The sequence below is a fragment of the Vulpes vulpes genome, chromosome 3 (genome assembly GCF_048418805.1).
Source record: "Vulpes vulpes isolate BD-2025 chromosome 3, VulVul3, whole genome shotgun sequence".
NCBI classification, from domain to species: domain Eukaryota; kingdom Metazoa; phylum Chordata; class Mammalia; order Carnivora; family Canidae; genus Vulpes; species Vulpes vulpes.
In genome coordinates this window covers 145,587,452-145,615,350 of record NC_132782.1, presented here as the reverse complement: position 1 = coordinate 145,615,350, position 27,899 = coordinate 145,587,452, and the positions used below count along the sequence as shown (strand labels likewise).

At 36.3% G+C, this 27,899-nt stretch overlaps 1 protein-coding gene and 2 pseudogenes across 1 annotated transcript in view; 1 reads left to right on the top strand and 2 right to left on the bottom strand.

Moving 5' to 3' along the window:
• Positions 1–27,899, top strand: part of MSH4 (mutS homolog 4) — an 83,156-nt gene that overhangs the window by 50,393 nt on the left and 4,864 nt on the right. Inside the window, exons 13-21 of the mRNA XM_072751314.1 lie at positions 109–278; positions 2,247–2,383; positions 3,380–3,483; positions 4,789–4,913; positions 7,108–7,308; positions 10,571–10,689; positions 11,955–12,083; positions 19,654–19,828; positions 21,215–21,303. Coding sequence (XP_072607415.1) covers positions 109–278; positions 2,247–2,383; positions 3,380–3,483; positions 4,789–4,913; positions 7,108–7,308; positions 10,571–10,689; positions 11,955–12,083; positions 19,654–19,828; positions 21,215–21,303 — 1,249 coding nt within the window. The remainder of the gene's footprint in view (positions 1–108; positions 279–2,246; positions 2,384–3,379; positions 3,484–4,788; positions 4,914–7,107; positions 7,309–10,570; positions 10,690–11,954; positions 12,084–19,653; positions 19,829–21,214; positions 21,304–27,899) is intronic.
• Positions 13,707–16,884, bottom strand: LOC112924405 (endoplasmic reticulum membrane-associated RNA degradation protein-like; annotated as a pseudogene).
• LOC112924425 (reactive oxygen species modulator 1 pseudogene) lies at positions 18,270–18,507 on the bottom strand (annotated as a pseudogene).

Here is a 27,899-nt window from a genome sequence, read left to right as displayed (position 1 = left end):
TTGTTATATTTAAAATTATATTATTCCAAGAAAATATATCATTAACTGTGACTCAGATTGTGAATTAAAATGATTGCTTGCTTTATTGCCTATAATGTTCTTTTTTAGGTTTGGAATCATACTTGAAAAGATTAAAACAGTAATTAATGATGACACAAGATACATGAAAGGATGCCTAAACATGAGGACTCAGAAGTGCTATGCAGTGAGATCCAACATCAATGAATTTCTTGACATAGCTAGAAGAACATATACAGAGATTGTAGATGACATAGCAGGTGATTTAATTACTTCAGCCTATTTTTCTGTTTTTTTTTTTTTTAATTTTAGAAATCAAACCTTTTTAGAACATATTGTGCTTTTCTGCTGGTGATAACTAGCCCTGCTTGTTTTAATTAAATTTTTATTACCAAAACAGATAAGGTAACACATATTGTCATTTAAAATATATTAAAATATTATTTTAAAAATAAGTATCTCTATCATAATATGTCTGTTCTTTTCTCCAAACTTAAATATAGAGTTTCTTCAAACCTATAGCTACCTGAAGACCAGGAGATATTTGTTTACCTTCATATAACATTGTGTATAAATTAGTTGAAAAATGCAGACTATCATCATTAAGTGGTTTCAGAGACAGAGGTGTAGCATTTGAGCAAGTACAGTAATTCATTTAACAAATTTATGGAGTTTCTTGTAAATTTAGACAATGTTTCAGGTACTAGGGAATATATAGTGAACAAGACAAAATGCCTGTCGTCCTGGAGCTTATGTTATGGTAGGGAAGATAGACAAGAAAGAAACACACATGCACGTGCACGTATGTTTGTGTGAGTTTATATGTATAGATAGGTGCATATATCAATCACATAGCCGATGAAATATCACATGGGCATAAGATATATGATGAAAAATATAACATGTTAGAGAGGTCAGAGAGTGATTGGGTGTGGAAGCATAGAGGATGGAAATGTTTCTAGTAGATTGGATAGCCAAGAAAGGAATTTTACCTGTTGGCAATGGTACAAACTGAACCTCAAGGCATAGGAAGGAAACTGGTTAGAAGGATGGAATAGGGCATTCCCTATTCTAAGAAGTAAGATCAGAAATGAGACTAGTGACCAGAATTTAGTCTTTGGAGGCTGGGAGTTTGGGTTTTTTCCCTAAGTGAATGAAGAAGCACAGAGATATTTTTGCTCTGTGGAGTGAAATTGATCAAGGTAGGTTGAATGAATCTGAGTGGAGCAATGAAGACAGGGAAACCATTTTAAACTATTAGAAGTTAACAAAGCATTTCAGTGATAGCCCTGTATATGAGAAGAGAGAAACACCGAGGTTGAAGGAAGAGATGGTGAGCTAATAATTGAATAGTTATGGCCACGGTAAAGGGAAATTGGTGCTAATTGAAATTTCTAGCCTGAGAGTGGTGTATTGCTGAAAGAAGCAGGAAAATTGTTGGAGGAACTATTTTGAGGAATAAAGATGTTAATTTGAACAAGTAATGTTCAAAGCATTTTTGGTCATCAAGTTAAAAATAGAAATTTAGAACTCTGCAAAGTTTGGAGTTGATAGGAAGATTTAGATTTTTTAGGTATTTGTTGAATCACCATTTTCTTTTTGGAATTTTTTGTTTTGCAATAATGTTATATAGAGAGAATTTCTTTGAACTAAATGATTATAATAATTCATATGATTCTCTTTTCAAAAACCTTGAATGAATAACAAATGAAAAAATCTAATATTCTAATACAGAGAGTATAAAATAGTCTTAGTTTAGTTTTTTATTTTAATTTTTATAGTTTTTTTACTTTCAAACTACCTGTCAAAATGACTGACTTTGTACTACCAATCTTTTTCTTAAAAGAATACTTGACCACTATATACGTTAGACATTAAAATTCTTTACAGTTTGGGGCACCTGGGTGGCTCAGTTGGTTAAGTGTCTGCCTTCAGCCCAGGTCATGATCTCAGAGTCCTGGGATCATGTCCCATGTTAGGCTCCCTGCTCGGTGGGGAGTCTGCTTCTCCCTCTACTCCTGCTCGAGCTATCTCTCTTTCATGCTCACTCTCTCAAATGAATGAATAAATTCTTCAAAAAAAGAATAAAAAAATAAAAGTCTTTACAGTTTAAAATACTAACAAGACCTTCCTGTTTATATATAAAGTAAAAAAAAAAGTGATTTTTTAAAAAACAGAGTAATTTTCTCATTAAAATTCTTTTTGTTTTTCTTGTTTCTGGTCACTAGGAATGATATCACAGCTTGCAGAAAAATATAATCTTCCTTTGAGGACAAGTTTTAGCTCTGCTCGAGGATTTTTCATCCAGATGACTATAGATTGTACAGCCCTACCAAATAATCAACTTCCTTCAGAATTTATTAAGGTTCATTTTGAAATTTTGGTTTGGAAATTATTATTTCTGATTTTGCAGAATTACATTTTGCATATTTCAGACATTCCTTGAATTTTACATCCAAATTTCTGAATGTTCTGTGTATTGCTTCTCCTACTCCTGTCAAACCACCTAACAGTTACACTAATCTAAGGGTGAGGTAGAACTTTTTTTTTTTTTTTTGGAAACATCAAACATTGCATTCCACAGTTCTGGAACCTTGGTATGTGTAAAAAAAGGGAAATGAAAAAAAAAAAGTTCAAAAGATATTTTTGATTAAAGGAATTTGGAAAATACTGTACCGTCTCCTGTTGTAGGTGGTTCTCAATGCACACTTGCCTATTAAAGGTTTAAAAATCATGAAATAAATCTGCTAACATTTTAAAATCCAATATTGCTAAACCCTTGGACCAGGGAAATATTTTTCCTGAAATACATATTAACAAAATGTCTCCATGATATACTAGTTTGGGAAAGTCTAACCTACTCTGATTTTGCTTTCTCTGCTCTCAAGGAGTACTTTTCGACAAAACAAACCATTTAACTTTTAGAGTTTTTAAATACACACTGTATTACCAGGTAATGGGCGATGGATGAAGTAAAGAATGGGTTGAGACACAGTAATGGGATTAGAAATTGAGTGAGGTTCAGATATGGGGCAAGGGCTAAGATAGGTCAGAGGTGGAGCGAAAATTACTGATACCTGTCATGCATAGTACTTGGTAATAAGATGTATTGTCTGACATTTCTGCAGAGCTATTTTAAGACCTCTTCAAATAGTTGTGGAATACAGTAGGTTAAGTTAAGTGCTTTAACTTTAGGCGTGATCTTTTCTTTTTTGCAGACATTATTAGAGATTTTATTTGTGATCATTTATCTCAAAAATTAAAGTAATTAACCTAAATACTTATATTGTTTAAAATCTCTACGTTTTATTTTATAGGAATGTACATACATCTTGACATTTGTTTGTTAATTTCCCAGCAGATATCCAAAGTGAAAAATTCTTACACCTTTACATCAGCAGACTTAATTAAAATGAATGAAAGATGTCAAGAATCTTTGAGAGAAATCTATCACATGACTTATATGTAAGCACATTTGAAGTTTTTGAATATTACAGTGGTTCAGTTTGAGGCACTGAAATAAATTTCATTAATTGGCTTTTTGTCTGACTGCAGAAAATTGTAAAATTATGAATGTTAGCAAATAAAGAACATTTCCTGGAAGAGCAATTAAAACTTTAAAAATCTCACTGTGATTGTGATCACTCAGCCTCACAGAAGATTCAGGGCAAATCTAATCGCAAAAACAAAACAAAACAAAAACACATCATTTATGTGATAGTTCTGTAGTATGCATTCCACCATGATGTTGAATTTGGCACATCATGGGCTTATCTTGGGCTTGATTCAGTTTATTCTTTTCTTATGATATGTAAGCACTCAACTTCTCATGGCATATGTATGTAGGTGTGTGTGTGTGTGTGTGTGTGTGTGTGTGTGTATCCATTGCCAGTCTTTTGCTGTTCATGGAACAGTAGCCGTACATCGGGAAATATGAAATATTTCATATTTCATACATGGGCAGGGGCAAAAAAAGATCATTCATAATTGATGAGCTGAGATTATAAAGATAAATTTTTAACTTTCAAAACAATTTCAGGGCATGAACCACAGAGATTATGAGATATAGTAGGTTTGGGGAATGTATTTCTACTAGTAAGGGAAAGACCAAGACCTTAGTTGAGAGCAAGAGTCTTAGATACTTAACCAGCTGAGCCACCCAAGCACCCTTTAAGATTTTATTTTTAAGTAATCTCTACACCCAGTATGGAGCTTGAACTCAGAACTCTAAGACCAAGAGTCACATGTTCTATCAACTGAGCCAGCCATGGGCTGCAAGGAAAACCTTTTATATTATGTCACAGTATAATAACTGCCACATAAAAGCCTAAATAATTCTGTTGTTAGGATGCGTGTGTGTGTGTGAGAGAGAAACAAAATAGTAACTTTTCCGTTGAATTTAACATTTGCAAAAAACGCAAAATTATTAGCATTTGGAAGCTGTTTGAAGTATAGGGAGATCTTGTTTGACTTATAAAAATAATTTTATTAATGAAAATTAATTTCTTTTAGTATTTAATAACAGCAGTCACTTCAAAAATGTAGTGTTAAAATACCAGAAGGTGCATTCTGGCTACAAGTGCTGTGAACTCAAGGAACTTCAATTTCCTCATCTCTAAAATGAGGCAGAAGAGCAATAGACTTTATCTGTAGTGTGCAACGGAACTGTGAATGCTACTTTGCCTTAGGCAATGAATTTGATATTGCTTTCCAATTACATTGTATGTCAGTCTTTAAAGCATTACCTGACTTCCAAACATATGCTTTCAGGATTGTGTGCAAACTGCTTAGTGAGATTTATGAACATATTCATTGCTTATATAAACTATCTGACACTGTGTCGATGCTGGATATGCTACTGTCATTTGCTCATGCCTGCACTCTTTCTGACTATGGTAAGTTACTTTCTTTGGAATAAATATGTTGCATACTGAAATTTATATTCTATTCAAGCAATTTTACATAACAATTCTGAATGTTTTACTTTTTTAATTTTTTTTACCTTAAATATGGTCTCTTGCCTATGGTCTTAGACCAAGATATAGAATAGAAAAAGTAAAATTACCCTTAAAATTTATTTTAAAAGTCAGAAAATTGTTTACTGAGAAATTAACAAATGAGAAAGAAAATACTGCAAGAAACTTTAAAGGTTCCCCAAATAGGAAAGAATGAAAAACTGCCTTCTTGGTGGAAATGACAATGATCCAAATAGATAAAGTTCAAATCTGAAGACTCATTGGAAGCACTGTAACTAATAGATGAGAGAAATGAATCTCCAAAATGAACATTTTTCTAATGTTCTGAGATGTGAGTATCTCAAGGTAACGGATTGTATCATATAATTTTGTATCCCAAGTCTTTTGTAACCCTTGAATACAAATGTTAAGTAATATTCTAATATTAAATGAATATTTCAAGTTAACCCCTTGAAATTTCTTATCCAACTTATCAGTAATAACCATACTCCTATATGCAAATTTATGAAATTAGTATGTGATAATTAAGGTTGAATAATTGTGGGCTTAATGTCATTAATAACATTGAAATTTCTAGTTAAAATCTCCAGTAGCATTTCTCAAATACAGTGTCAATGGGAAATAATGATCTTACAAAGATTTTTAAAAATATTTTTATATTTCTTATGGAAATGTTAACTTTTTCAATTGGTATCTTATAAGCCAAAAGTTTCTAGTCTTTTAGGTCTCCTTCGGGGTCAAAACCTTACCTTAAGGATCAACTATTTTAATAGTTTTCTTGACTGTTAAGGTATTTGATGTTGCTTCATCTTAATTTGTGAGGGATTATCCTGAAACTTCAAACCTATAAATAATGTCTTTGGGTGTTTAAAAATACTTTTAAAGTAATTGAAAATTTTTTTTTCTAACGAACCTCTTTTTTATAATGAATGCTTTTGAGTTACCTGTGTTTCCTCTAAAGGCGTGTAGGATTTTAGTGTTTACTTGTCCCTACGCCATCTTCCTCCCTTTACCTTGGAAGGAATTCATAGAGACCTAATCATTATTTGTGTTTTAAATTAACAAAATATTTTGCATCTGTTTTGTCTGTCATCTGGGTATCCCTTTTAACAAAATTTCTGTAAGGGTCTGGACATATTTGGTTTTACTCAATATCCATACCTCACTTGAAAAGCTAATTATGCCAAATTTGAAATAATGCTTAAGGTGGGATTGAGTAAATGTCCAATTTTGTAGTTTTGGTAATTAAGCATTATTTTCAAAGTATTATCAGGGCACCTGAATAGCTCAGTTGTTAAGCATCCAACTCTTGATTTTGGCTCAGGTCATGATCTCAGGATTATGAGATTGAGCCCTGTGTTGGGCTCAGCACTCAGTGGGGAGTCTACTTGATATTCTCTCTCCTCCTCTCCTCCTTCCCCCCATCTTGCACTCTCCCTTTTTTTTAAAAAAAAAAAAAAAGTATATCAATGGTTAGTTGACTCTTTTTAATCTATACAAACCTGAAAATGTTGCTGTTTTGGAGCCCAGGACAATGACAAAGAACTAAATCCATAGTGTTCCCTGGAAGTGAATAAAAGTTGTGATGGTGGGATGCCTGGGTGGTTCAGTGGTTGAGTGGCTGCCTTCCGCCCAGGGCGTGATCCTGGAGTCCCGGGATCGAGTCCCATGTCAGGCTCCCTGTGTGGAGCCTGCTTCTCCCTCTGCCTGTGTTTATGCCTCTCTCTCTCTCTGTCTCCCATGAATAAATAAATAATTAAAAAAAAAAAAGTTGTGATGGTGATTAGAATGCATTAGTTACAGGGACTCCTTGGTGGCTTAGTGGTTGAGCATCTGTCTTTGGCTCAGGTCGTGATCCCGGAGTCCTGGGATTGAGTCCTGCATCAGGCTTCTCACAGGGAGCCTGCTACTCCCTTGACTTACGTCTCTGTATTTCTCATGAATATATAAAATCTTTAAGAAAAAAATAGAATGCATTAGTTATAATCTAGAGGGATTTAGGATAAAATAATGTTATTGTCCCAAATTGACCCTAATAAAATCCCACATATATACCACACAGACTGTTAAACATAAATATATTAATCTTACAAAACCTTTTTTCTTTTTTTAGTTCGGCCAGAATTTACTGATACTTTAGCAATCAAGCAGGGATGGCATCCCATTCTTGAAAAAATATCTGTTGAAAAACCTATTGCCAACAATACCTATATAACAGAAGGAAGTAATTTTTTGATCATAACTGGACCTAATATGAGTGGGAAATCCACATATTTAAAACAGATTGCTCTTTGTCAGATTATGGCCCAGATTGGTAAGTTATGGCTTTACTTTATACTTAGCAATTCTTCTCCCCATTTGAAATGTGTTATGCCTAATATTTTAGATTCCGGTGCCTAAGTAACACCAAAACAGTTTGGAGTAGGTTTTCTTACCTAAAAGTATAATAGGGTCTGTTCTGTAGACCATAACTTTTAATGTTTGGTATTGATTAAGCAACATCCAATTTGGATTGCATTGTACTAAAATTTTTGTAAGATGTAACAGAAACAAAAACTACCTTACTATAACTATTACTGTTGTATCAATTATTACTAAACTGAATCGTATCATTATTTCTGATTCAAAACCAAACTTTCTTATGAGAAGTGAAATAAGTAGGATAAGCTGCTGCTTTTAATAACCCATGTTATTAATTCCCCCAATTTTAACATTGGGGAAAGAAACATCTTTTACTAAATTGAAGGGCTACCAGTAACTCGGGCACAGCACTTGATACAGTAACACATTATGTGTGCATACTCACACATATAAAGTTGTCATTGGCTCAACATTGTCATTTATTTCTTGGTATAGAGGCACAGTTTAGCTCTGAAAACTGGGGTACCTTGAGAACTCTATGAATCGGAAATGAGATGATTTGCCCTAAAACTGTGATTCTTAACCAGGGATGAGTTTGGTCCCTCCCCCACTCCACTCTTGCCCCCCAAATTTGGCAAAGTCTGAGACATTTTTGGTTGTCACAACTAAGGGGAATGTAGAGTCCGGAAGTGTTGCTGAACATCCTAAAATGCACAAGACATTCCTCCCTCCCCCCAACACACGTAAGAAAGATTATCCATCCCAAGATGTTAGTAGTGCGGTGGTTGAGAAACCCTGGCCTAATGTAACAAATTGTAAGGGGAATACAGCAATAATAATATTGGTGATACAGGGCAGCCCCGGCGGTTTAGCGGATTAGCACCGCCTTCAGCCTAGGGCCTGATCCTGGAGATGTGGGATTGAGTCCCATGTCAGGCTCCCTGCATGGAGCCTGCTTCTCCCTCTGCCTGTGTCTCTCTGCCTCTCTCTCTCTCTCTCTCTCTCTCTCTAATAAATAAATAAAATATTAAAAAAAATAATATTGGTGATACAGTGCAGATTTACCCTTACTACTGGGAAAGAAAATCAGAGGTGAATTGGTGAAGAGTAAATATTTTATTGGGTATATAGTTGCATTGGAATGAAAAGGACCAAAAGAAAAAAAGGACATAGTTAATTTCCTTGCTTTTCTAAATAATACTATCTAATTCATATGTGATGGTAATCTTATTTCTATTAGAATAGTTAAGAGGAGCCCTGTCTTTTAAAAAAAGGGGGGGGGCTATGCAATTGTTGAACATCTCTAATTGTTAGAGCATTCATTACACTGATTTGAAATCTGACTTCCTATAAATTTTACTCATTAGTCCTAATTCTTATCTTCTCTGCATCACAGAATAACTTAATGTCTTTTAATAATAGCCCCTGAAATATTAGAAGGAAATTATTCTAATTCTCTTGTCACTCATTTTAAATCTCTAAAATACTAAAAGTATATACAATATCTCATATAATCTGACCTTAAATAAACAGAATTTGAGAGGCATGGAAATTAAGAATATAGGCTTTGAAACTAGACCTATCTTGTCTAGTTACTAGCTCTGTGATCTTAGGCAAGTTACCTAGCTTCCTTAGTTTTCCTGTAAATGAAAATTGTAATAGTACCTAATTCTAAGAATTACTGTAAAGATTAAGTAAGATAATGTAAATAAAATACTGTGGACGTAGGGAAGGGTATGAGAAAGAAGGATCGTTTCTAGGTAGAGGTAAGAATGTGTTCTAAAGCACAGAAGTCTTTATTTCTTTGTAGAGCGAACAGTGGCTGTGAGGAGTGATAGGATATAAAGCCAGAGACATGCGCAGGAGCCAGATCATGAAGGGTCTTAGGTACTTCACTGAAGAGATTAAACTTTATCCAGAAATCTGTAGGGAGCTATCTTGAAATTTAAATAAGAGAATGGCGTGATTGGATTTGCCTTTCACACAGATTCTTCTGGCGATGTATTGTTAGAGAAGGAGCCGACCAGAATATCAGTGGGGGGGGGGGGGGGGGGCTTCTATAATAATTTATATTTAAAAATGTTGAGAGCCTTTTTGGTGGAGGTAAATATAAATGAACTAAGGAGAAGGTACAAACATGTACTATATATGCTATATCCTCTCCTTGGTACTTTAACGTTTATTTTCCCATTTTATCTTTCTGGAAATCCTGTGAGAAAGCTGTATTTGAGAGATCTGCTTTTGGAGGTGCCATCATTATAATTACTATTGTTATTATTGTTACTTTTATTTTTATTAGTATTATCCTAGCTTTTGCTTTCTTTTCTTGCTATTCTTTTTTCCCTTAGAGACTGATCCTGTTCTTCATCCTTATTTTGGTTTTAAATCCTGGAATAATCAGGGTTTTGCTTCTTCACTCCCATTATTTCACCATTTTGTTGTATATGCTTGATATTTTTATCCTCTTAGGATTTTAGAATGCCTCTTATGTCCCAATCTATATAGAGGTAAGTGTATTAATCAGGTTGATTTGCTTTCAAAAGGTGAATATTGGGCAGCCCTGGTAGCCCAGCGGTTTAGTGCCTGCCTTTGGCCCAGGGGTGATCCTGGGGACCCGAGATCGAGTCCCACGTTGGGCTCCCTGCGTGGAGCCTACTTCTTCCTCTCTCTGCCTGTGTCTCTGCCTCCCTCTGTATCTGTGTGTCTCATGAATAAATAAATAAAATCTTAAAAAAAAAAGGTGAATATTTTCGATTGGTTAACATGATAACTTCTCAGGTAGAAAAAGTCTCATGGATGAAGACTCACCTTTTTAAAAAAAATTATGTTTTGTTTTCGTTCTGATTCTGGATATTTCTGTACATGTCTAATAACAGATATTTCCTAATACATCATTCTGTAACAGTTTTATCAACTTGAGATTCATAAACATTTCCTTCGAATTTTCCTATTTTGAATATAGCTTTGTCTAATAGTAAAGGCAAGTATTTCCATTTATATGTGAGAAAGATGAGACTGGGAGAGTCTACTTGCTGCCCCAGGATGTACGATAAATGACAGAACCTGGGCCATGTTGTCTAACTATATCCAGTGATCTTTCTACTATGTAATCCTTAGCTAGGCTAATAAATAATCTGAGTTAGTGAAAAGTACAAAATATTAGTACTTATATTTTATAAAAGCATTTCAATTTACATTGACCTTATATTTTACAGGATCATATGTTCCAGCAGAATATTCTTCCTTTAGAATTGCTGAACAGATTTTTACAAGAATCAGTACCGATGATGATATTGAAACAAATTCATCAACATTCATGAAGGAAATGAAAGAGGTACCCAGACTTTCCTCATGTTAAACATATGTTAAATTCTTCCACTAATAGTCAATTATTATGTAAGATAGTATCCTTATACTAAAAGATGCAGCTGTGCTTATATTCCTCTGCAAGAGCCAGAGGGCAGTCAAAGACAGCTTCTAATTTCTGTCTTATGTGGAAATGGAAGGGAAGATTTCTTCGAAAAATATGGTTTTAAAGAAAAAGCTAGTGCTGTTGAACAAAAAACCATGCTTTCATGTTCTTGTATGGAATATAGAAAAGTCTTTCAGAAAACAATGACCTGTTCAGGACCATCTTGCATCGTATCTTATTGTTCCTTTTAGGTTTGATTTTAAAATGAAAGATTACTGTGTTAGAATGCTTTTAAAAATCATCCTCTTGTGCACTCCTTTAGAATTTTCACTTTCCATAACTGTTTTTCTGATCTGAGCAAATATCAAATAGACTTGAAGGGCTAAAGGTATTCATTATAGCTGTTGGGCTATCTTCAGTAGGTGGGAATTAATGGATCACTGTAGAGCTGGATAACTTTTTGTAGATAGGGAAAGAATAGTTATTATTTGTGCCACTGTATATGACTCTTACATAATTATTTAGTTTGTATTATCTGTGGGACAATATAGCAAAATACTAGATCCTCAAGGTGTATTTTTAAATGGTCATAGCTCTCAAAAAGCTTAGTCCTATAGAAAGGTAAAATGGCTGTGAAATACTATTGTGTCAGTACGTAATGTGGGTTTAATTATATTTTTTGAGAGAGAGGTTAATACTCTTCAGTGGAGAAGGAGCATTTCTGTCAATTCTTGGTTTTTTTTGAGCATGGATTTAAATTTATTTGTTTAGATAGCAATCTCAATAGCAACTTGAGAAATAGTTTTGAGTATTTTATGACAATTGATCAGTCATCTGTGGAGAAAAAATAACCATTTTTGTGCTTTACTTAAGCATTTAATACATACTTAGTTTTATTTCACTGTATCTAAAATATGCATATTTTAGATAATGGTCATTTACTCTGTGTTGTCTCATACACATATGTGTGTGTCTGTTTATATACATATCAGCTGTTCTGTTGAAATTATTAGTCATGAGATTTTTTAGAAGAAAAGCAATGTGTTAGTTTCTACTCAGCTGGATATCTTTATAAAAAATGTTTCGGATGAACCAATAAAGAGTATGACTAGATTTTTCCTCATTTCTAAAAATGGTAGTGACAGCTGTTTAGTTACAATGAATAATATTAAAATTATATTTTTCAGATAGCATATATTCTACATAATGCTAATAACAAATCACTCATATTAATTGATGAACTTGGCAGAGGTACCAGTACAGAAGAAGGTATTGGCATTTGTTATGCTGTTTGTGAATATCTGCTGAGCTTAAAGGTATTCTTCTCTTTTAAGTGTATTAATTTTGAGTCCTTTTTTAAAAAGTATTTATTTATTTGAGAGTGAGAGAGCTCACACATGTGTGAGCAGGGGGAGGGGCAAAGGAAGAGACAGATAACCTGCTGAGTGCAGAGATGATTTAGGGCTTGATCTCACAACTGTGAGTCAGTGACCTGAGTGGAAACCAAGAGTCTGATGCTCAACTAACTGAGCCACCCAGGCACCCCTTGATGTATCCTTTATATATTTATCATGATTGGATTTTACAGGCACCTACAAATAGCTCTTTAAGCAATTTTAGGTAACAAAAGCATACCATAGCATTTATATTTTTGTTACTTCATTTTTTTTTTTAAATTTTATTTATTCATGAGAGACAGGGAGAGAGAGAGAGAGAGAGAGAGAGAGAGGCAGAGATACAGGCTGAGGGAGAAGCAGGCTCCATACAGGGAGCCTGATGTGGGACTCGATCCCGGGTCTCCAGGATCAGGCCCTGGGCTGAAGGCGGTGCTAAACCTCTGAGCCACCCGGGCTGCCCTATTACTTCATTTCTGATGGAAGCAGGAACAGCTAGTATGATATTCATGATGTAGACAAAGGAGGAAATCAAGAAACAATTTCAAAACCAATCATTTAGCTTTAATATAATCAAATTAAAGAGCAAAACATGAAAACATTTCAATAATTGTCTCCATGGATAATAACATTGACTATGATGTCACAACATGAAGTGAAACACTAGGCATCTGAGGTCACTTTATAAAAAATTTATTTTACTTATCCAACTAAGATTTCATTTCTTTAAGGAAAACAAATCTTTCACAAATCAAGTGAAACAGACTATGATTTTTGCTCTATTTTATTAAGCTAATTTGTAAAATATCTTTTTAGATGATCACTCAAAATATATACACGTATGAAAAAACTTAAAAATATTTTTTCCATATTTGAAGTACCTTGAAATATCCCTCAGATGATGATCTTCATATTAAATGACAGTCCATAATGATTTATTATAGAGAATGAGAAAAATCTTACTTATACTTGAAAGATATATGATAAATCAAAAGTAATGTTGAGATAACATTAGTCTGTAAAATACTGAATCTATGTCAGTCGATCAGAATTTCTCATAGAAATAAGATACATGTATTACTTGTTAGGGTTAAGAGCTAGTTAGTATATGCAGTGGTTAATTTTGTATGTCAATCTGACTGGACTACAGAGTACTGGACATTTTGTCAGGCAGTATTTTGAGTTTATCTGTAAGGGTTTCTGAATGAGATTTGTATTTGAACTGGTAGACAGAGTAAAGCAGATTGCTTGGTAAATATCAATTTTTATTTCCTCTGTTCCATTACAGCTCCAACATAAGGAGGGTTAAGAGTAGTTAATCCTATAAATCATTTAAATTAGAGTCCAGTGGAGACACTGTAAAAGAACATGTCCCAGGAGCAGAAACATGACATATGGAATTTGGGGTCTACACTTGGATGAGAGAAGGCTGCATTACAGGGAAAGAAGCTCAGTGTTCTCTGTTTTTACCAAGGAGTTTAGTTTAAAAGGGGGTGGTAGTTATTGAGTTGGCAAAGGAGTGGATGGAACGTGCTAGAATATCTGTCATCCCACAGCGCCATCCCTTTCCTTTATGGTTTCCTTGGTACTGTTCTCTGACAGCAGAGAAGCCAGAAATACACATGATGAATGCCCTTCCTTGGAGGGCTGTGGGCTAAAACCTGCCAGGGAGGTTTGGAAAGTAGAGAAGAGGCCATGATTCACTGTGTGAGGCCTAGTGCATAGATAGACCTGGGGTCCAGGACAGCCTCAAAGGGGATCCTGAGAGCTGTTGGCTTTGCTGCTGCCACCTGAGACAGCAGAGGCTTTCCAGATGTTCCAGACAATTCCAGGGGACCAGTGAGCTCTTGAGAATCTCAGACTTTGGCTCTCCGAGCTGGACTGGGGCAGCTGTACCCCTGACCCTTACTCCCCCAGTTCTCCCTGCTCCTGTATGTAACCCTCCATACCCAGACACATGTCCGGTCTCCTGCTTTCCTGACTACCCACTGACCAGCAGTCTTGCTGCCTGGCACCTGTCGACCCACCATACCTTCCAGGAGCTGCTTCTTCTCAACTCTATCCCATGGGATCTAGATCACCCAACCTTATTCTCAGCTCCAGGGATGAGGCCAGATTGGCCCAAGCTCTCTCTCTGTGCCCCAGTGGTGGCTCAGGAGTGGATGCCTACCCAGCTTGGCTAGTGAGTACAGGAGGCAGGGTCTTGACCACAGTGACAGTTTTCAAGAGTTTTTTTGGTGACATCTGGGTGAAAAGTTTCCCCTCCTATGGACACTATATAATAATGGAGGGATCAAACTTCTGTGGCCAGTTGATTCCAGGAGGGAACCCACCCTGAGGTTCATACAAACTCAGGAACAGCACATGAGAAGGCAACAAAGAGATGGAACTTCATCTCTCATCAGTCAGACCTTGGAATCCACCCAGGCTTTGGACTTTTAATTTCCTTGTTGGCAAAGCCTATTTGGGCTTCGGTTTTGGATGTAGCCAAAAGCATCTTGACTTATTAAGTATTTTCATAAGACTCCCTTATTTGTGGATTCCTTTTTTTTTTTTTTTTGAGATTTTATTTATTTATTCATGAGAGACACAGGCAGAGGGAGAAGCAGGCTCCCTGAGAGGAGCCTGATACGGAAATCCATCCCAGGACCCTGGGATCACTCCCTGAGCCAAAGGCAGACACTCAACCACTGAGCCACCCAGACATCCCATACTTGTGGATTTCTTGACTAAATATATTCACATTTGTTTCTTCTCAGTAAAAGTCAGATTTTAAACAGGGCTGTACATGTAAGATTGATAGTTTTGTTCCACTTGTTCTTCTGCTGGCTGGTGTAAGCTATCATGTTCTCCCTGTAATGTAAGAGCTTTAAGAATTGATACCCATTAGTATTTTTTCCATGAACTACATGAATGTGGACCAATTCCAGTGCAATCAGCAATAAAATTGGGTAAAGCACAGGAGACAGAAGCTTATTACTACTTCCTTTGCCTGGAGCACAACCCCCTTTCTACCCACTGCTGGTATCTCAGCTCCACAGAGGCAGCAAGCTGGCTGCACATGTGGGTGCAGTGTGTGCTGATGTTTTGAAGCCCAGTGAAAACTTGGAGAATGGTTCTGAGACAGAACAAAGTTGGGACGGGGGTGCCACAGAATTGGCAGATCACCTGGGACCACTTCTCAGCGGGAAGACTGTCCAGGTCACTAACAACACAATGATTCTCATATGGTGATACAGCTCATACATGATATTTGTAATTAAAGAGCCACAGGCATTTGTTTCAGAATTACTTTCTAATTTGGTTGCTTCCTCAGCTTCTTCAGGCAAAGGCAGGAGGGGCCAAACTCTAATGATGCCTTCTCACAGATAAGCATGTTTTTTTTTTCAAAGATTTTATTTATTTATTCATGAGAGACACAGAAGACAGAGAGAGGCAGAGACATAGGCAGAAGGAAAAGCAGGCTCCATGCAGGGAGTCCGACGCGGGACCAGATCCTGGGACTCCAGGATCACACCCTGGACCGAAGGCAGGCGCTAAACTGCTGAGCCACCCAGGCGTCCCTCAGCATGTTTTTTAAGCTAAGAAACTGGATGGAAGAGACCACTGTAGTCTTCTGCAAAACGAACCAATTGTTTTATCACTGCTTTTTCCTTAAACATTGTTAATAGATCTTCGTCAATGAATCTGAGTAAAAGTACAATGGAAAATGCAAGCAACTGATTTATTGCTTCTTTTGGAAATTTGGGTAAGTTGATTTTCCCATGGCTTAAATGATCTCTTCTAAGGGGACCCTCCTCAATGGTTCAGGAAATCCCAAATAAATTCCATTGCAGGCTCTCCAAGGAAAAGAGGAATTTGATTGATTTTTACCATCATTCAAGTGTTTTGCCAATATTTCCTCACAGGTGGTATAAAGAGCTGTTGACTCAGCAATCAGAAGTCTTGTGGACATTTGTTAATGGCAAAAACTTTCCTAAGTCCCATCTCTAGCTGTGTCAATAACAGCATGCACCATCGGCAAACCTGTGTGACTTGGCTTGATTAATGCAACTTCTCAGTATGGCAACATGATTTTAAATATAAGAGTGTATTTCTTCATCACTTCTTTTAACATTGAAAGTACCTCAGAAGTAACGTCAGGCAAAATAGCCAAAAGGTTTGTAAGAGCTATGAAAGGTCGGTATGCCAATGGAAATTTAGTTTGTTGCAAGTAACTCTTCAGCTGACCCAATCCCACTGTCAACAGTATCATCACTGAACAGTAGTTCGAAGGGATTTCTTGATGGGATGCAAACCCATGCCATAAGATGTTATGTAGGTTGAGTCCACATAGAGATCCAATGAAGGCTTTTCCACCACGGACTGCCCGAAGACCCGAGCAAGCTGCTTAGATGCAAACAGATCTCTTAAAAGAAGAAAGGGGCATCCCTGGAGTACCTGAGTGGCTCAGTCACTTGAGCATCTGACGTGATTTTGGCTCAGGTCTGATCTCAGGGTCCTGGAATAGAGCCCTGAATGGGGCTCCTCACTCAGCGGGGAGTCTGCTGCTTGGAATTCTCTCCCTTCTCCTCTGCTGCTACTATGCCCCCTCCCCCATGGCATGCTCTCTCTCTCTCAAAAAAGTAAATAAAAGAAAGGGGCATTCCTTGCCATTCGGAAAAAATATATCACCCAAAGCCTGTTCTCAACATGCTGTCAGTTTCATTAAGCTAAGAGAAATAGCAGGAGATTGAAGACTTTCCAAAGCATCAAATATTTCAAGAAATAATTCTGCAAAAGCTTTCCATTACAGCCATGGTGTATATTGAATTTCAAACTGCCCCTTGGTCAGAGATAACAAATGTGAGTGGACCAGCTTTACACACAGGGCCCAGCAGCCTCAGGCTTTCCCTGTAATGCAGACCCTGGCCTGATCCTATATAAATCCCAGAGTCTGTGATTGTCTTCCAGCATACTTCATCCCTCTGAGTTACAATGCTATTGGTATCACAATTTTCTCTGACTTCAAACTTGAGTTGACATATCATGTCATAGACTGAGGGAGAAAGGCCAGTGGTAATAGGATCCTCTGTTAGCATACTGTGTATTCATGAATTTCAGCCAGGAACTTGGGAAGTAAGGGAGGAACTGGTCCCTGGAACAATGTGGGGTTGGGGCAGTGCCAAGAAGAAGGAGGGCAAGGGGTACATCATCGGAGTCAAAGTCAGATGCCTATCTTCTCTAGTCGTCCATGAGAGGTAAGGCCAACCTGCCTCTGCGGGGTCGCATACACAGTCGCAGTGGAGGACCAGGAATGGTGGCCTCGAGCCCACATCAGGGCATGCCTTCAATCACACCACCAGGGCCGCCTTGCTAGAAGAGTGTGGCCAATGCTGCACCTCCTCTAGCCCCTACCACAGTGGGCCTGGGCCGGCCAGGAGTGTGCTCGCGTGTGCATAGGCACCCTGGCTCACATCTGCTCTATGTCCATGACTTCCAGCTCCTCTCATCCAAACAATTTTGAGTGGGGCTCAGGTGAATACCTGAACAGAACGGAAAGGCTGACCATCTTGGGAGTTAGAGGGTTACTTCCTGACTGCCTTCAGTCGAGAATCATTTTTCCCGCCTTTGGACTAGAGTTGAAACGTCAGCTCTTTCTGGATCTTGAGCCTGCCAGCATTAGGACCAAAACTATACCACCATTTGCTCTTCTGGTTCTGAGGCCTTTAGACTCAGACTGGAATGACAGCATCGGCTCTCCTGGGGCTCTTGCTGATTGTAGACCTGGGGATTCTTCACTCCATAATCATATGAGCCAATTCCTAATAGTAAATCAATCAATCTCTCTCTTTCTCTACACACACACACACACACACACACACACACACACACTATTCTGTTTCTCTGGAAAAGCCTGACTATTACAGATTTTGGTATTGAGAGTGGTTCTAGAGCAACAAAATTTTAAGGATGAATTTTCTGAATCAAATCTGGGATTTCTGGAATTGACTCTCTAGTCTGATTAGATTTATTTTATTTTCATTATTTTACTCAGACTTGTTTTATTATAGTGCATGTCTGGGACTGGTGGGAAAGGGTAGATATAGTAAAAAACCATGGCCCTGATTAGTATTGGATGTCCATCCTAATGGCCATGAATACGCTAATGGTGCCCACTCTACATCATGTTTTTTCTGATGCCACCCATCGGCTCCCAATCTCACATTTCAATCCTGAGACAGGAAAAGGTACTGAAGAGCATGCAAGCTGCCATGCCCACTGCACACCTCATCATAAAGCCCATCTTCATGCGGTTGAAGCACCTTGGCTGGGACTGTCAGTAGGTCCCCACAGCCACTGGCATCCTCTTAGCTAGCGTTCGGGTCTCTGCACCGTGGTGCCCCCACTTCACCTCTAATCTGATTAGATTTAAAGATACTGATGACTCTATTTCTGGTAGTAAAGAGTAATAGTTGGTTTGACACAAATTTTGAAGATATTAATGTTATTATGAACATGGTCCTTAGCTTCTAAATGGTTTACTGAATTTCTAAATATTTTCCTGTTGCTTTATAAATTTGATTTTATATTCCTGTTTATTAAGTAGTTTTTTCATTTTTCTGTCCTATACATCTTTCCACCCACCTTACATGACATCAGCTATTTGCCAGGCCAAATATTTTCTTTTTAATATCTTAACATTTTATTTTTCCATTTATCACATATTTATAATTTTCCTGGTAATATATTAAAACATAATCAATTATTCGTATCTCTATCTAGTTTAGTAGCTCAGGACTGGAAACCGTGTGCTGGTCATAAGTCACTTGAACCATCTGCATCAATGTCACCTAAAATACTTCTGGAAAATGTAGTTTCCTGAGACTCCACATTACAACTACTGATTGAGAATTCTGGGGCAGAGGTGGGGTGGGAGGGATAAGTACCAAAAATTTGCATCTTTAACAAGCTCCTCAGGGGATTACTAAAGTTTAAGAATCATTGTCCTAAACATTATTCTCAGTCTTTTCTTTTTTCCTTCTAAGTACCTAACCCAAACACAAAGCAAATATAAAAAATAAAAACCTTTGTGATTCGAATACCTAAGACAAACCATTGATTGTACTTTCCAAAAAATAGTTATATGATGGGAAGCTACTTTTAAACTAAAGATTTTTTAAAAGTTGAAAGAAATGTTGTGATTTTGTTTGTAGATTACTTTTCTAATAAATGATTACCTTAACAGCTTTATTTCTGGTAAGCCTCAACTTTTGATATTTTTTTAGGATTTTATTTTTAAGTTTATTCTCTTTCCTGTAATGTAACATATATGTGATGTGTAAACATAATAAACATGTTTCTTTCATTGAATATAAATTTGCAAACATTTGAGATGAATTGACCATTATTAGTTTCATTCCTACACCTCTGCCAAGCTAGTTGAAAAATCAAACAAAGTTTTTTTCTAGTTCATTTAAAAAATACTGACATTCATTGTTATATATTCTAGGCATTTACACTGTTTGCTACGCATTTCCTGGAACTATGTCATATAGAGGCCCTGTATCCTAATGTAGAAAACATGCATTTTGAAGTTCAGCATGTAAAGGACACTTCAAGAAATAAAGAAGCAATCTTGTATACCTACAAACTTTGTAAGGGACTCACAGAAGAGAAAAATTACGGTATTGCATATAGAAATTATGTAATAACTATTGAAACTCTACATATTCTCATAATTCTTCTCCCCTTTACTTGGCTATCAAGCTAAGCAACTTTTCCTGTCATTCATTTCAGTGTTTATGCTATAAGACTGTATTTTCTGTGTCAAGCTCAGATTTTATGCATATAAGCTGATATTTAAACTTATATTAACCAATACTTATGTAGAATTACAACACATGAAAGTCCCAGAAGTATTAGTTTCTATTCTTAGAAAAACATAATTTAGCTTATATTTGCAAGTCACAAATGAATTGGAAATTGTATATTTCTTACACACTTTTCAATAACATCTGTTTTCTTCAGATGCAGGGAACTACATAATCTAAAGTCTTAAAAGGGACTGTATTATCAAACCATATATGATACTTGTAAACTTGATTAGATATTTTCTATCTAAATCATTATGTGACATGTATAAAATCTCACTGATTCAGAAAATTTTTAACTGATCTATACATATAAAGTTCCTAAAATTATTTTAGCTATGAATGTGACCCTTGTGAGGGGGGAAGGAAGCATCTTTGATTTGCTATTTGAGATAGGAAATCAACTGCATAACTTAGTTTGTATCAGATATTTAATTTTTATAAACTTTAATTTCATCTATTAAATGGGGATAGTTTTCCATATATGTAGGGCTTTTGAGGATTAAAGAATTATTAAATATAAACTGCTTAACGTAGTACCTAGCAATTAATAACTTCTCAATAAATGTGTTAGTGTTGTTTCTACTGCCTCTAAAGTAGTACATGGAATAAACTGTTAGCACACAGTAGAAAGCCTATGTGGCATTTATATAATAAAATTAAGCTTAGGGAACATGAGGATACTAGGTAGTACTTGGAATTTTCATGAAGAGTAGTCATCTACAGTTATATCTTGTGAGAAATCTTTCTCTTAGTGATCTGTTAGTCAGGTGAACGTTCACCGTAGGGTTATTTCTATGACTAGGGTTATCTCCCCTCCCTTGGAAAGTTCATATCCTTTGATCTTTTATTAACCAACTGCATTTGTAGTTGCAATTTTGTTGTTATTATTTAGTTTTCTAATTACCCCTTTTCTTTTCCCTGTCATGTTTTCCCTACTGTCTCAGAGGTATGTTGAGAGGTAATTGATATTCTAATTTGTCATGTCTTAGGCAACTAATTAAATCTTATAATTAGGAAATTGTATATTCTATATTTAGTCATCTAGAACTTTGGAAAGCTTAATTTTGAGAATTGTTAAGTAGTTTGGAAATGCCTGTATAATAGAAGTTTAAATCTGTGAAGAAAATATTATTACTGCTTAAAATAAACATAATACCTGCAATAACAACATTGAAGCCCCATTATATATAATTTTAGGATTAAAAGCTGCAGAGGTGTCATCACTCCCACCATCAATTGTCTTGGATGCCAAAGAAATCACAGCTCAAATTACCAGACAAATTTTGGTAAGAAACTTTTAAGCAATAAGAATTGGATTTCCTATTCAAGAAAATACTTTTAGTGTACATTTTTATAGTGGTGTTGTATCTAAGTGTATAATAATATTGGTAATTAAAACATTTAAAATAAAAACCTAATTTTAAATAAGGCAAATCTTTTTTTATTTTGCACAACTTTTTTGGTTTGGTTTATTTCAACCTTTCCCAACAAATTTAACTAATAAGATAATAGACAAAGTTAAACAGTTCAGTTCCTATAGTACTTATAGTTAACACTAACTTTATGATGGGAAAATAAAACTCTATAAAGTAAGCATTAAAATTCACAGGGTGCCTGGGTGGCTCAGTCAGCTGTGTCTGACTCTTGATTTTGGCTCAGGTCATGGTTGTGAGATCAAGAGTTTTTAAAAACTCTTATCCATAATTTCTCTTTCTTCAGTCTCATTGTTCGTGTATAGAAATGGCACTGATTTCTGGGCGTTGATTTTGTATCCTGCCACACTGCCGAATTGCTGTATTAGTTCTAGCAATTTTGGGGTGGAGTCTTTTGGGTTTTCTATATGTACAGTATCATGTCATCTGCAAAGAGGGAGAGTTTGACTTCTTCTTTGCCAATTTGAATGCCTTTTATTTTTTTTTTGTTGCCTAATTGCTGAGGCTAGGACTTCTAGTACTATGTTGAATAGCAGTGGTGAGAGTGGACATCCCTGTCGTGTTCCTGATCTCAGGGGAAAGGCTCCCAGTGCTTCCCCATTGAGAATGATATTTGCTGTGGGCTTTTCGTAGATGGCTTTTAAGATGCTGAGGAATGTTCCCTCTATCCCTATACTCTGAAGAGTTTTGATCAGGAATGGATGCTGTATTTTGTCAAATTCTTCCTCTGCATCTATTGAGAGGATCATATGGTTCTTGTTTTTTCTCTTGTTGATATGATCAATCATGTTGATTGCTTATGAGTGTTGAACCAGCCTTGCATCCCGGGGATAAATCCCACTTGCTCATGGTGAATAATCTTCTTAATGTACTGTTGGATCCTATTGGCTAGTATCTTGGAAGAATTAATATTGTGAAAATGTCAATGTTACCCAAGGCAATTTACACATTTAATGCAATCCCTATCAAAATACCATGGACTTTCTTCAGAGAGTTGGGACAAATCATCTTAAAATTTGTGTGGCATCAGAAAAGACCCTGTATAGCCAGGGGAATATTAAAAAAGAAAACCATAGCTGGGGGCATCACAATGCCAGATTTCAGGTTGTACTATAAAGCTGTGGTCATCAAGACAGTGTGGTCCTGGCACAAAAACAGACACATAGATCCATGGAACAGAATAGAGAATCCAGAAGTGGACCCTCAACTTTATGGCCAACTAATATTCGATAAGCAGGAAAGACTATCCACTGGAAAAAAGACGGTCTCTTCAATAAATGGTGCTGGGAAAATTGGACAGCCACGTGCAGAAAATGAAACTAGACCATTCTCTGACACCAGACACAAAAATAAACTCAAAATGGATGAAATATCTAAATGTGAGACAAGAATTCATCAAAATCCTAGAGGAGAACACAGGCAACACCCTTTTGGAACTTGGCCACAGCAACTTCTTGCAGGATACATCCATGAAGGCAAGGGAAACAAAAGCAAAAATGAATTATTGGGACTTCATCAAGATAAAAAGCTTCTGCACAGCAAAAGAAACACTCAACAAAACTAAAAGACAACCTGCAGAATGGGAGAAGATATTTGAAAATAACCTATCAGGTAAAGGGCTAGTATCCAAGATCTATAAAGAACTTTTTAAACTCAACAGCAAAGAAACAAACAATCCAATCATGAAAGGGGCAACAGACATGAATAGAAATCTCACAGAGGAAGACATAGACATCGCCAAGAAGCACATGAGAAAATGCTCTGCATCACTTGCCATCAGGGAAATACAAATCAAAACCACAATGAGATCCCACCTCACACCAGTGAGAATGGGGAAAATTAACAAGACAGGAAACCACAAATGTTGGAGAGGATGTGGAGAAAGGGGAACCCTCTTACACTGTTGGTGGGAATGTGAACTGGTGCAGCCACTCTGGAAAACTGTGTGGAGGTTCCTCAAAGAGTTAAAAATAGATCCGCCCTACGACCCAGCAATTGCACTGCTGGGGATTTATCCCAAAGATACAGATGCAGTGAAACGCCAGGACACCTGCACCCCAATGTTTCTAGCAGCAATGTCCACAATAGCCAAACTGCGGAAGGAGCCTCGGTGTCCATCAAAAGATGAATGGATAAAGAAGATGTGGTCTATGTATACAATGGAATATTCCTCAGCCATTAGAAATGACAAATACCCACTATTTGCTTCGATGTGGATGGAACTGGAGGGTATTATGCTGAGTGAAGTAAGTCAATCGGAGAAGGACCAACATTATATGGTCTCATTCATTTGGGGAATATAAAAATTAGTGAAAGGAAATCAAGGGGAAAGGAGAGAAAATGAGTGAAAATATCAGTGAGGGTGACAAAACATGAGAGACACCTAACTCTGGGAAATGGACAGGGGGTAGTGGAAAGGGAGGTGGGTGGGGTGTTGGGGTGACTGGATGATGGGCACTAAAGGGGGCACTTAGTGGGATGAGCACTGGGTGTTATACTATATGTTGGCAAATTGAACTCCAATAAAAAAAATTAAAAAAAAAACTCTTATCCATTATCATATATAAGCCTCATGACTCTCCATGAAGCAGTTTGGTCTTTATAATATAATATTAATAATAAAGCTGTGTTTTTTTACTCACATTTTTATAGCTGAGGTTCACAGAGGTTAAGTGTTTTGCTAGGAAGCAGTAGATTCAACACTGAACTCAAATTTATTGACTCAAAATTTGGAAACCTTTTTTCTTAATATCAGGTTGCTTTATGTTTTAAGAATGCAGTGTGTTTAGCAAACTAAGGTAGGTGCATTAGGAGATCTTCTTCAGTAGTAACAGTTGCCTTTGTCTTTTGCTCTTTCTTAACCTGCTTTCAATTTTTATTGTATCCCTTCAGTCTCTTGAGCTCCTGAACTGACTTTATGACTTGACTTGCCTAATCCGCCATTCGAATCCTTTTAATCCTTTAATTTTGGCAGTGTTGTGCTTTACCTAGTTCCTCAGACTTCATCTTGCCAAATTCCAATTATGACAAGCCTTCTCCAGTTGCTTTCTAGGCTTTAGCTTTCCTAATAATGATTCTCAAAATATATTCAAGGCAAGTAACTTTATCTACTACAAATTCATATATTCTACCTTTAGTCAAATATTTTATTGGGTAATTTTCCCCCTTTTATTGATCTGTATAGTTCCTTTACCTCAATTCTTTCAGAACATTTCTACTCTTCCTAAACTCTCAATGTCCTCACTCTCTATAGAAAATTCACTTCCTATATTTTTGAGAGGCTTGAGGCTATCTTGATGAATCCTTGAACTTTTGGTCCTTAAAAACTCTATTTTGGAATTTCTGTTTTTCACCCAGTTTTCTTCCTTTCTATCTCAGAGGAAGAGATTACCTTTCAACTTATTTGAGGTTAAGTTTTCTACCTTCTTTCTTTCCATAACCAATAAAATATAACTTCATCAGTTTCTTTTCTCTCTTTTTAAAAATATTTTATTTTTTAAATAACCTCTACACAACAACATGGGGCTGGAACTCACAACACTGAGAGCAAGAGTCACGTGTCCTACTGATTGAGCCATCCAGATGTCCCTTTTTTTTTTAAGATTTTTTTTTTTAAGGATTTCTCTGTATTGAACGTGGGGCTTGAGCTTACATCCCTGAGATCAAGAGTCAGGATATGCTCCACTAACTGAGCCAGCCATGCACCCCTTGTTCCCATTCTTCTTTTTGCATCCTTATTGTTTGTTCACTGGTTTTTATTTTTCTAATGAATATGCTTAGGTTTTTTCCTAAGAGATCCTTCTTTATTATTTTACTTCTCAAAAGATAACGTCTCTGCTTTTTACTGCCAACTTCTTAAGAGTAATAACTACTTCTTCCATATTCCACTTGCAAAGTAGATCTCTTGTTATCACACCAATGAAACTTTGTAAAATACCAATTAATAATAAACTCTTAAGGCCTTTTTTTTCCACTTCTTATCTTCCTTGGTCTCTCTGTGATATTTGATACTGTCCCTCCTTTCCTTTTAATAATTCTTCCCTGTCTTGGCTACTGTGGAATTGTCCTTTCCTGGATGTCTTCATTTTCCTACCTCTAAATACCCCTTTTTTCTTTCTTCACCAGTGCTTTTTCTTTTTTTCCAAAATTTTAATTAAATTCTAGTTAATTCGTACAGTGCAATATTGGTTTCAGGAGTAGAATTCAGTGATTCATCATTATATACAATACCCAGTGCTCATCATAATAAGCACCTTCCTAATACCCATCACCCATCTAACCCACCCCCCTCCATCTCACTCCATCAACTGTCAGTTTGTACTCTATTGTGAAGAATCTCTTATGGTTTTTCTTCTCTTTCTCTCTTTTTTCTTACTCCCTCCTGTATACTCCTCTGATTTGTTTGTTCAATTCCACATATAAGTGAAATCATATGATATTTGTCTTTCTCTGGCTGACTTATTTTGCTTATCATAATGCACTCTAGTTCCATACATTCATCCATCCATCCATCTTGCAAATGACAAGACTTCATTCTTGGCTGAGTAATATTCCATTGTATATATATACAACCTCTTCTTTATACATTCATCAATCAATGACACTTGGGCTCTTTTCATAATTTGGCTATTGTTGATATTGCTGCTGTAAAAATTGGGCTGCATGTAGCCCTTTGAATGTGTATTTTTGTATCCTTTGGGTAAATACCTAGTAGTGCAATTGTTGGTTTGAAGGGTAGTTCTATTTCCTACTTTTTGAGTATCCTTCATACTGTTTTCCAGGGTGGTGACACCTTACCAGTTTGCATTCCTGCAAACAGTAGGGGAGGGCTCCCCTTTCTCTGCATCCTTGTCAGCACCTCTTGCTTCTTGTGTGTTAATTTTTGCCATTCTGACAAATGTGATATGGAATCTCTCATAGCGGTTTTCATTTGTATTTCTCTGGTAATGAGTGATGTTGGGCATCTTTTCATGTGCCTGTTAGTCATCTGGATGTCTTCTTTGGAGAAATATCTATTTATGTCTTCTGCCCATTTCTTAACTGGTTTATTTGTTTTTTAGGTGGTGAGTTTAATAAGTTCTTTATAGATTTTGGATACTAACCCATTATTAGATATGTCATTGGCAAATATCTTCTCATTCTGTAGGCTACCTTTTAGTTTTATTGATTGTTTCCTTTGCTGCGCAGAAGCATTTTATCTTGATGAAGTCCCAATAGTTGATTTTTGCTTTTGTTTCCCTTACCTCCAGTGACATGTCTAGTGAGAAGTTGCTGTAGCTGAGATCAAAGAGGTTGTTGCCTGTATTCTCCTCTAGGATTTTGATGGTTTCCTATCTCACATTTAGGTCTTCAGCCATTTTGAATTTATTTTTATGTATTTCACTAGTACTTTTTATCATTTCACTCATTAAATGGAATTTTCTTTAAGATTTTGCCCTTCTTTCTGTGTTTAAAACTATATTCTTGGTGAGGTTATCCCTTCCTTAGATTCCATTTTCACTTCTTAACTTTGAATCTATATATTTTTGTCTGTATTTCTTCTTGAAATCTCAATTTATGTTTTTACTCTTTACTATAAGGAGCAAAATTAAATTTATAATCTGAAAAATCTTTTCATTCCTTTGTGTTTCCAAATCTCCTAGTGACCCATTAGAATCATCTTTGAATCCTTAATCACTCCTCATTAGGACTATGCAGTAGATTCTCTCTCTTTTTCAATCCATCCTATAAACATCTACCAGATTGTCTCCTAAGCAAAACTTTTATCATGTTTCTCTGTTCAGAAACTTTTGGTTGTTTCTTACCAAATTAAGGTGAAACTCCTTAGCCTAGTGTTAAAAGTTTTCTATGAATATTTCTCAAAATCTTGTCTTAGAATTACTTACATTAGAATCACCCACGATACTAGGGACTATCCTAGATTTTCGAGGATTTCCTGTGGCTTAGGAATTTACCTTTTTAACCAGTCTTTAGATGATTCTTAAACACACTAATGTTTGTTAACTGCTGTTTTATTATCTCCATTTGTTTACTACCCCTTAAATAACCTTATATAACATTTCACTACTTAACTGTAACCTATATTTCTGCCACATTTTCTTGTCATTTCATCATTTTGACCTGTGTGCCAGGATTTCTAATGTGTCTTCTCTAGCTGTTTCTTCCCTCCAGAATGCCCTTCATTCTACATTCTATCCATCAAGTCATTCCAAATATTCCATCTTACTTAAGCTTTTCTTGACTAGAGCTGGAAATGAGTTCCCCTTCCTCTTAGAATTTTGAATCTCTCTCATGAGACTTACAATTACCTTAATCAGTTGCTTATGAATATGTCTCTTTCACTATAATAATATGTTTCTTTCATTGAGCCTCTTGTGTTCCATTATCATGTCAGGTAGAAAATTTTGTATCCCCCATAGACATAAACACAAGATTTGGGGCCTGGAATA